The sequence below is a fragment of the Clytia hemisphaerica genome, unplaced genomic scaffold, assembly GCF_902728285.1.
Source record: "Clytia hemisphaerica strain Z4C2 unplaced genomic scaffold, Clytia hemisphaerica genome assembly, whole genome shotgun sequence".
Lineage (NCBI taxonomy): Eukaryota > Metazoa > Cnidaria > Hydrozoa > Leptothecata > Clytiidae > Clytia > Clytia hemisphaerica.
Window position 1 is genome coordinate 643330 of NW_027104506.1, and position 10939 is coordinate 654268.

Consider the following 10939-nt stretch of genomic DNA (forward strand, 5'->3'; position numbering starts at 1 on the left):
AAAAAAAACAAGTAATACTATTATGGACCTTCCTGGTTATCCAACTAATCAATGAACAATTAAACAATGAAACACATAAGACATAACTAGGCAAAATACAGAAAAATAAAGAAAAATGAAAGCATATCTATTGGGAGAAACTATCAACACTATTGAAATAGATTTTTGAGAAATAAATAAAAAAGTTATTAAACGCTTTTCTTTATAAAAACAATCCACTATCAGAAAAATGAGTCTGCTAAATTACGTGGGTTACGTGCGTGTCGTGCGTGTCGTGGGTTCGTGGGTTCGTGCCCTCGTGGGTGTTCGTGGGTTAAAATGTCTCGTGGGTCCGTGGGTTCGTGGGTCCAAAAAAAAATCGCGTGGGTTGAAATTACTCGTGGGTTCGTGGGTTCGTGGGTCCAAAAAAATCACTTGGGTTAAAAAATTCCAAAATAATTTTCCAAAAATAAAAAATAAAAATTCATATGGGTCATCGGGTATTTTTTAGAGTAGTCGAAAACGCTATCTACGACCTAAAGTAAGGCAAAAATTGTAAAAGTTTAAAATTGTTAAAGTTTAAAATTGAAAAACTTCCTCATAGTTCTTCGTTCTTCTCACCCTATAATCAACTCAATAGTTTTTATGAGAAGAAAGAGCGAAATGGAAAATGTCAAAAAACATTTCCAGCTGATCTGATTTTAATATTAATATTTCTACCGCTGACCTTAAAAAAACGACTTCCATCGAAAGCTTTATAATATATATATACAGCCCAATTAACGTCACTATGAGGAATCTTATTTTTATCTCCCTTTACGGTTTACCATGTTCCACTTTCCACACAATTAATACAAGAGGTCACAGTCTTTTAAAAGAATCGTTTAATTTATATTATATATTTATATTATTAAAATGAAAACATTTCCTGGGTATTTATAAAAAGTCATGTCTATTGGTTATAACATTAACAAATCTTCTTTATCAACTTAGCTGAAATACGGTCCTTCGGACGGTAAAATTGCGCAAGGGTTTCAAATATCGAAACACGCGAATCGCAAAGAAATTTACAAAAGAAAAAATTGAATCATTATTAAGTGTTTTAGGGTTTTAGAAAATGATGGATTTAAGAATAGATATGAAACAGCGAAATGTAAACAATGTTTACAGCTCTCGCTGCTTAAAATATCATATCTTACACGATCTTACAGTATTGGAATTTTTGGAACATTTTGGACCCACGAGAAAATTTGGACCCACGAGCGATTTTGACCCACGAACCCACGAACCCACGAGCAATTTCAACCCACGTGATTTTTTTTTGGACCCACGAACCCACGAACCCACGAGATATTTTGACCCACGAACCCACGAACCCACGAGACATTTTAACCCACGAACACCCACGAGGGCACGGACCCACGAACCCACGAACCCACGACACGCACGTAACCCACGTAATTTAGCAGACTCCAGAAAAATGCACAGGTTTCCAGAAAACTCATCGCACTCTACCGTGACATTTTCTTTAGAAAAAATAATAATAAAAATAATAATATGGCTAAGAACATTGTTCTATTCTTATTAATAATTCTTATAGATAAAAATGCGTTTTTTGAGCCAACCAATTTTTTTTGCAAAAATCTGCTTGAGCCATTTTTTACCTACTTTCATGCAAAAAATCAGAAAAAAATTAATGATCCAATTTTTCACATAGTCCAAAAAACCCGTTTTTAGCCGTTTTTTGACCCAAAAAATATCTTTTTTCGAAAATCGAGCTCCGTCACATTTTCGCCACCACCATTTTGCACCTTTGTACTAAAAATCAAAAGATTCTTATGATTCAACCCTAAGAAAAGTTGGTAACGAACGGATGAACGGGCAAAGGTTAATTTATAGGACCTCCACCCCCCCCCCGGGGTAGGTCTAAAAACTAAATAAAAAAGAATTTAAAAAACCACTGCTTGCTTTTCTTCTGTAGTTGGTAAAGTGGTGGAACTCAGGTTGAAGCCCCAAAGGTACGATGACCCCTAAGGTTCACCACGCACTTCCAGTTCTTATAAAATTTGTGAACTAGAACTGTCTAGGGTCAATGGCCCAGAAGGCTCGACACTGCGCACTTCTAACTTGTTGTCACGGCGGGTAATTTCCAAGCGAGCGGCCCGCGCAACGAATTTTTTTTTGGTCTTTAAAATGAATGTCGAGTTAGGCAAAATGAATCAAAATTTCCGAGTTAAGTGCTGGTCGGCAAAGTTTTCCCCCAATGGCAAAAATCGGGGAATTTTCGGGCTTAAATCGGGGAAGCAAAAAGTGACCTAATATAAACTTTGTTTTTTGCATCCACCTTTCCCACCCACCCCCTCCCTCAAAGTAGTACCAATTGTATACTCAATGAAACAAGGCAAAGAAAGATAAAGCACCAAAATCTAAGAGGTCCTGTACCCTTTACTCCCTGGTATTTCTTTAGATTTATGTTTAAATCAGCCATTCCATAAAGAAATAAAGAAAAAGAACAAGTTTTATCTTTATTTTCAGCAAAAGCTTTTCGGTAAAACCATCTTCAGTGCTAGATGTTTAAAAAGTAAATGAAATTCAAGATTTTGTTTGCTACAAAACCAAAAATTCCATAGATTTTTTATTCCTTCAAATTGTTTCTGGTGAGCATTCACGCGCCAAAAAAAAGGGTTATATATAAATCACAGACCAGATTTACAACTCGTAAAACCACAAATGATTTCGCTATTAACGCATCAACTCATTTGTTACAACTCGGTATCTATTTTGCTGACCAGAACGGCTATCTTTCGAAGGGGACTTTTGCGTTTCTAAAATATTTTTAGAAGTGTGCAGTATCGTCACAAAAAAACTCGGAGGAAAACGAGAAGTGCGTGTTTTGAGCCTTCTGAGCCATCGTACGAAGGAGCTAGAGAAGAATCTTCTACCTTTTTTAAGCAGGAAAAAGTGAAGCCTTCAGTTTGCCGTGCATTTTTAAATTTTGTTTTAAAAACACACGGGCATGTGTTCTGAATGGAAAATAAGTGGCTTAATTTCCCAACCAGAAGTTCCAGAACTAGCCTCTTCAAGGCTTTGAAATCAATGGCAATCAGTCACTTCTCACAGACCAAGTAGGACCCCTTCATATTGAAAAATAATTGATGAAAATATAGTTCCCAGTGGAAAATTATACTCTAAAAAATATTGTGCTATTTTTTCTATCCCTATTGAGTTTTCTGGCTCGAAAACATGGGATATATAAATCTTCCCAATTGAATTCTGGTCCTTTATTTAAACCCCAACTGCCTGAAAAATCCTGCTAGCGGGTCTGTAAGAGGGGGTATGTTGCCAAGGAGCGCACGTTTATTTCACAAGTTAAAATTACATCCGAATCAGATCATTTGAACGGAATTTCAAAAATAAGTTGTAATACCCAACACAAAAAGTTAACCAGTTCTAGTCTGGAAAAACAGAATCTGTAGAAAGAATTTCTAAAAAGATGATCGGTTCTGACAAAGAAAAAATAGCTTCATTATTCAATTTCAATGGTAAGCTAATTATACAGTGCACTCGTTAACAAAATTACCTCATTAACCTGAAATTCCACTTTTGTTGTTGACTGAGAGCCACCTGGTCTATTTTTGCCATCTCCATTTGATTGGGTTTCCTGGATTATGGCCTTGTTAGATTCGTCTTTTGTTAGCAAGGCGTTTCCTGAAAAATAGAAAATTAAAATATGAAATATGTTTCGGTCATAAATTGAAATGAGCATATTTTACTTGCACACTGTTGCAATTGAACAATTATAAAAGAATGTTAAGTAAAGGGTATGTAATACCTTTCGATCGAACTTCTAAGTTTAAGGAGCAGGGCGAACTTTCGATTTCACCTTCCAAAACTTCTTTCAATTTATGTAAGCAACTGCTCATCCTCATTGTGTTTGGTAGTTTGAAAAGTTCCATGCCTGAGCTTTTTAAATCAATCTCCTGTGAATTGGTGACCTTGCCTTCCTCGGTTATCTTTCGAGATTTCTGTACACTTTGGAGGGCAATCACGACCACTGATTCTCGAAATTCACTTTCCAAACGGCCACGTAGTGTTTCTGAGTAGGTCTCCGTGAACAGCTCTTGCGGCACTTCATCGAAAAGGAAATGAATTCTTCGAGGTTTGTATTTGTTTTTTAAGAGCAGCATGACGTCAGCAATGTTTTTGGATGGTAACGAGGAACAGTTATAAAAGTCGGTGAGATTTTTCTTTTCTCTAACAGCTTCAGAAAGCGATAACGAGATGAGATTTTCTCGTTTTCTTGTCAATGTTTCTTGTTCACAAAGCTCGTTAAATGAATGGTCGACTTTCTTATCTAGTGCACTGAATGGGTCGAAAGTAACGTTTATAATCAAGTCTTGGTTGCTCATTTTCAGCAGTTTCCTTGCAATTTCGTGTAAAGTGATTGATTTGCCAGCGCCATAGGAAGCTTGAATCATCTTCCAGTTCGACTGGTTTTCGATGCAGGAAATTTGAGGTTCAGTTAACAGGATTGTCTTAACGTTAATAGTGTCATTTCCTGAAACACGAGGAAGGTAGATTTTGGTTTGTGCCATGCTTGCCATCATGTTCCCTGCAATGATTTCCATTATTCCTGGCGTTGAAGGTGATGAAAGCTTTCGATTATCTCGGATTAATTTTAAGAAGCTGGTCAACCATTGTCCAAAGTTTTCATCGAAAGAAATGACAAAGTCCTGACTCTTTGCGTTTAGATTCAAGCAAGGATGTTGCTTCATGTTTTTCAAGTCACTTGAAGCCGGTAAGACGAGAGCTCCAACAATGGTAAACTGTTCATTTTGGAGAATCTGCCTGTGAACATAACACCATGTTTTCAAGACAGCATTAACTTTCGCCAAATCCTTGTCAAGATGCTTTTCGTTTTCACCGACCACATAAACAAACAGTAAGCTATGATTGGGACAAATACAAACAATTGTGTTGTCATAATGATCAGGGTTTTCAGAAAAACACAGAACACTTCTTTTGATCTTTTGATCATTGAGTCCAAGTATTCTGAGATGGCTTATGGGGTTATATCCGACGAGAATTTTTCCTCCAAGAAGTGATGAATGGTTTTCAAGACTCGCAACAACTTCTTTAATGTTTACATTTCGTACGTAATACGAGGGTGGGAAGGTTTTGACGTTGATATGGTCTTTGTAATACTGCATTGCTCTTTGATTGAATTCTTTGACAGTTTTGGCAACTGAAGGACCGGTGCTGATTGGGATACACGTATCGTCATCTGTGATTCCATTCTCGTCCGAAACTTCGAATGCGTGTATATTGGAAGGCCTTCCACAATTATGAGCGTAGACTAATGTTTCTCCTTTCCTACTTGTATGATGATGATTGCCTGGGAAGAAATTAGACTTTTTTGAATTCCTAATAAGTTCAGATCCCTTAAAAATTTCAAAATTTATAGCATGACAAATCCAGAAGTGTGACCTCAAATCTTCAAAAGCATTTTCCCTATTTTCCTAGTCAAATTTTCTAGACAATCTTACATGGAAGTTGGACAATGATTTTGGAGTCCTCAGCTCTGTCTGTATTGAAAACGAATTCATATTTATATCCTGTTTTCATATCCACTTCACACTGTATCCAAGCATTTTGGTTTATGTTAGTTGATGTTACATTTTTAATTGGTTGCTTCATTTTCGTTTGATTTTCAATTTTCCAACATTGAACAGTGTAGATAATGGAAGCTTCTTCAGTTGTGAATGCAACCTCTTTTGGTGTAATCTTCTCGACCCTTCAAAAGATGAGGAGAAAATTGCAAGCTATTTTGATAAGATTGATACAATCGCTGTGGAAAGTACTGTCCCAAATTTTCTTTGATCCTTTGTTATTCACGAAAGAATAATATATGCGATGTAAACAAAAACATAAAGAACTAAGCCCCAGAAGCTAATGGCGGTTTTTACGAGCATTAACGTACTTAAAACTTAACCAAATCTCACGTTTAGTTGTTAAACCTTTAGGTCGTGTTCAGACCTGAAAGTTTAAGTTTAAGGTTTAAGTATTACTTTGTTGATATGGGAATTCAATTATAATCACTTTTCTTTTGTCATCATCGATTGGCGATCTCGAGGAATCTCCTTTCCTAACTTGAAATCATGTCATCTTCTCTCTTGAGATACTTTGAAACAAAAAAGATTTCAGGGAATCCCTCTGCAAAACACTAATTCCTTTTCGTTGAAGCCATTACTGCTAGAGATGCTCCGAGCGTCTCTAAGTCATAAATTTCACGTTCATTTTTCTTCATTTACAATAGAATCATGCTTTTCACTTGCGAATTCTGATTTCGTCTATTCAGAAAACTGTAACGAAATCGTAAAATTTTTTTTTTTTAAACTAGAGGGTGATTCCTTTTTAAACTTTGGTTTAATTAATGAGGAGCGTGCCGTTAGATACAAAAGGAATATAAAAGAAACATGTAGACCTAATTGCTTTAAACCTTGGTCTGAACACGACCTTAAACGCTTTAAACTAATTATATCAATTACGTATAAGCATCAATTAAACCATGAACATATGAACGACTGGATATCCATCTCCTTTGTATTTTTAAAGATAACACTGCTAGCTTCGTTGCCGCCTCGTTATAAAATCATCAAATGAAACAATAAATTTTGACGATATACCTCTTGGGAATACCTTGCTAACCATGTCATAACTTCGACAAAAGTCTCTGTTGTTCTACTCTTCTCGAGTCTTTTATTTATATCATAACAAAGATAACAGAGGCAAAATCATCGTCGGCTTGTCAAAACTCCGACTAGTATTTCCAAATTTGGACTCAAAAGTATGAAATAATTTTAGAGAGTATGGGATTCAAATTATGATATTCTTATAACACAGGCTCTTAACCTTGGCATACTATTTTTTTCAAGTCATAAAAAAAATTATTCGAGTGACAAAAGTGATTCAAAAGTATACACGCATTTGAAATTCTGCATTTCAGCGTTGAAAAATGTTAACAAAATATATTGCAAACTTATGAATTACTTTTGTGAATTACGAGTAATGTTTCAATCCTTTTACCTAAGTAATTCACAGAAATAAAGTTGCCACGGACGGAATATTGTCTGATTTTTTAAACCAAATTTGAAATACAGGCGGCAAGGTCACATAGAAGATAGATGTCCAGTCGTTTATATGTTCATGATTAAACTCACATGCGAAAATTATCAACTAACACGTAGCTGTCAACTTCGCCTCATCAGAATGCGGGAGAGCTCAAAGTTGGAAAATTTCCCCCTATAATCCAATTTTTCAAAAACGGACAATCAGTACAGAGACGGCCCCCAAAACGGAGGTCGTCATTAAAATGAGGATTCTGACTTTTACATTTATCAGAATTAAACGAGTTTTGTTTATTTTGAAAGAATGATGGTTATACTTAAAAATGAGCATGTTTTTGATGGTTTGAGACGGATTCAAAATAACATATTTGCGTCTGAAGGAAATATTTTAACACAAACAATATTTTAAAAATTGCATATAACTCCCTCTAGCTCCTTGAATATTGAAAATAAGTTATGAAAATGGGGTAAAGGAAACTTTCTACACATAATGTCATTCAGAAAATACAGATACATCTGTGACTTTAGAGTATGGGTAAAAGATATAGCATCTTGAAGGTCAACCAGTATTTTGGGACCCTAGAATCAGCATTGATAAAACCGAAAATTCTAAATATGAGAAACAGCAAAAAATTCCTATCAGCTTGAGTAAATAGCTTATAACTAAAAATTAACATTATACATAAAATTTTTCGCTGAATCAGCAAAGACAGATTCTGTCATTTTTTTGCAAAATATAGGAGAAAAATATCTTTAAAGCTTAATATTTTCAGTTTCAGTTAAGCTATTTTTCTAAAATTTTCACAGCTTATTCCATACATGAATGGAACTATTTTCAAAAGAGATTGGTTTTCAGAAACTTGAATTTTCAGTTTGGACTTTGCAATATCGAAAATCTTGAAATATTTGATAAAATTCATAAATTTTATATCCATTGGGGTCGTAAATTTAAGGAAAAACACAAATATGTTCATAGTCCCCCCCCCTATTACCACAGGGCTTAATAACTTGATTTTAACTACACCTACGTTTTGGGGGCCCCAAACCTGCATTATACCAGGGGTATACTGTAAAAATTTTATCAAACTAATTTATGCCCAAAACCCTCTAAATCACATTTCCAAACTATGGTCAAAATTTTGTATTCATATCTTAAAGATATTTCTAGAAATCGCTAAAATTGCGAACCACCGTTTTGGGGGCCAAAACTTTTTCCTGTTAACAACTGTTCACGAAGCAATACAAATTTTTTTTCTTGGCAGCTTTTGCAAAAAACCATACCAAGGGAAGAAATTTATATGTAGCCTAAACTCACCAGAAAAAGTTTCAGCCTTTATACTGATTTCCCTATCAAGATATAGGGGGTACTTTTTTGTTGTAGGTTTTAAGGGGTATCCGCTGTTACCCCTTCAAAGCTCCAAAGAAAATTTTTTCCAAGTTTTACCAACTTGACAAAAACTGGTTTCATGTCCCAAGGGACCATATAATGAAAAAATAAAATAACAACCCGGCATATATACTTCTTGTCAGCAGGGTCCACCAAGAACCGCCACCATTCGTGATCGGGTAATAAGGAACTTTAGAATATTTGAAAATTGGAGGATTTCAACTCTTTGCACAGTACTGTACTGATTTTTCTGCTTTATTGAACGGGTTGCAAATAATCTGATATTTTTGACTAGTTTGAGTAATTTTAAAGGTTAGGAAATCTTTCTCCCACTTCCATTTCTTTGTGACAAAAAAATTAACAAAAGAGATTGAAAGATTTCGGAGTATTTCCGATGAATTATCAAACTGACTATAGCATTTGGAAAGATACCTAGAAACGGTCATTCCTACAATATATGACACTGGCCTCTTTACGTTACAGAGTCGTTTATTAGTCCTGGCTGTGGAGGGTGCCTTTTAAAATCTTTAGTATTCTAACTTTTATGTTCAATCTGCAAATACAGATCAAACTGTCAAAGCGGAGTTAAAGGTTACCCTAGCAAAGAAAAGACAAAAATACGATTCTCACGGTAGTCAAGAGGAATAGATTTGAAAATCCACTTACCTGAAGATGTCCGGTTCAACAATCTCTTTCACTTCTTGTGCTTTGTTTTCTTTGATCTTTTTGTCCACTTGATCCAAAATGTTAAGTAATATATCTTGCTTTTCTTGATCAATCTTGTTTTTGAGATCCTCTTTCAAGTCTTCAACCAAACCCTCGATGAACATCTTTCCATCGTTTAAATCAAATACAACTTTGTCGTTTAATATGCTATCAAAGTCAGTGATTCCATTATACTTGACACCAACTAAGCTACCACGAATCTTAGTCCAAGTGTTCTGGAAATAATGTGGTCGAAGGAAGTTCTCTGGTGTACCATGCAATATCTCATTTCTCAGTTCACGAATTAAAATGACAAAAGCGGCAATAGACATATCGCCAGCTTGGGGCTCTTTGATTCCCCATCCTCCTTGAGGTTTCGGAATATTTACAAAATTTCTTATCAATAATGCCAAAAGGGTGATGTCGAAAAGTTTTGACGATGTTTCTTGTTTCCCAAGAGGTAAAAGAAGTTCATACTGGTCTTTCTTCAAAATGTTCTTTTTGAGCAACTTGTCCAGTGTTGTTTTATTTGCAAGAAAAAACTGATACAGTTTTTTCTCATCAATAGGAAGACCTTGATAGGCAGGATCGTGTAAGATCTGCAGCAAGGCCCTCCTCCCATGAAAAGTGAGGGCAAAAATGCATTTTGTCCACTCTTTATTCTTGCCGACGATTTTAGAGAATTGACTTCCCATTTTTCTTTTTTTTTCTTTATTAAAAATCTAAAAGAGACAATTAGAGAGAGAGAGAGACATGATGGGCTAAATTTCTCACTTCGTTATAGAACCAAAATACTGTCCCAATTAATTTTTAAATGTGAAAGTATATCAAAGACTTGATTAATATGCAAGACAAATTCTCCAAGCAGGCCACCAACCCACCAACACATGTTTGTCTATGTAAAGATTTTAATAAAATCAAATCAAAGTTTGTTAACAAGACAAGGCAAAAAAATAAATGGCTACAACTTTTTTGCGGCTAATGATTGTTGCAGATGTTTAATTTTGAAAATCATTTATGTTAAGCTGTTATTTTGTAATTTTTCTGCGCACTTTTGTATTTTCGAGCTGCGCAGTTTTGTAATTGCACCCTTGCGCACTTTTGTAATTTCAGAAAAAAATCGAACATTTTTATCCAATATTTTTTTTTCCGGATTCGTCCGCACTTCACTTTATTTTTATATGTTTTATTCATTCATACTTGACTATTATACTGAAAAAGTCACAAAAAAGCCAAATTTATAATGAAGATTTAGTCCGAGTTGTTCCAAGTTGTTCCCAAACTGATACGTTTTTGATATTTTTTGATTGACTGTGTTGTTTATTTCGCTTTTCAGTAATTAAAATCGGCGTCATTATGAAGCTTTGTTGGTTCATTGAGAAAGAGTTATGCTGAAAAATATACTGCCAAGTTATAACCCTTTCAACTCTTAAATTCAAAATAACTTATCTTAAGTAGTTGTATAGTATAAATGCATTGCAAAATGGACATTCATTCTGTTGAAAAGAGTACTGATACTGATTAACATGATATAATTGAAATTACGAGTTAATCCGAGTTGTTCCGAGTTGTTCTGAATAAAGGATTGCATTTAAGATGTTTTCTAAAAGACTGATTTGTTTATTTGGCTTCCTAGCACTTTAAAATTGGCTGAAATATTAATTTTTGCTAAGAAAATTAATAATAAAACCCAAAAACGTAATTCTGAGTTATAACTCTTTTAACTCGGAATTTTGAAACA

General features: G+C 34.8%; 1 protein-coding gene across 2 annotated transcripts in view; it reads right to left on the minus strand.

The window, feature by feature from the left end:
• The window catches only part of LOC136821844 (uncharacterized), a 386618-nt gene extending 376702 nt beyond the window's left edge, over positions 1 to 9916 (minus strand). For both annotated transcript variants that reach the window (XM_067078067.1, XM_067078066.1), the window contains exons 1-4: positions 9160 to 9916; positions 5526 to 5773; positions 3812 to 5374; positions 3560 to 3687 (exon numbers count right to left, since the gene is read on the minus strand). In XM_067078067.1, coding sequence (XP_066934168.1) covers positions 3560 to 3687; positions 3812 to 5374; positions 5526 to 5773; positions 9160 to 9893 — 2673 coding nt within the window. In that variant the 5' untranslated portion in view covers positions 9894 to 9916. The remainder of the gene's footprint in view (positions 1 to 3559; positions 3688 to 3811; positions 5375 to 5525; positions 5774 to 9159) is intronic.
• Positions 9917 to 10939: the final 1023 nt, after the last annotated feature.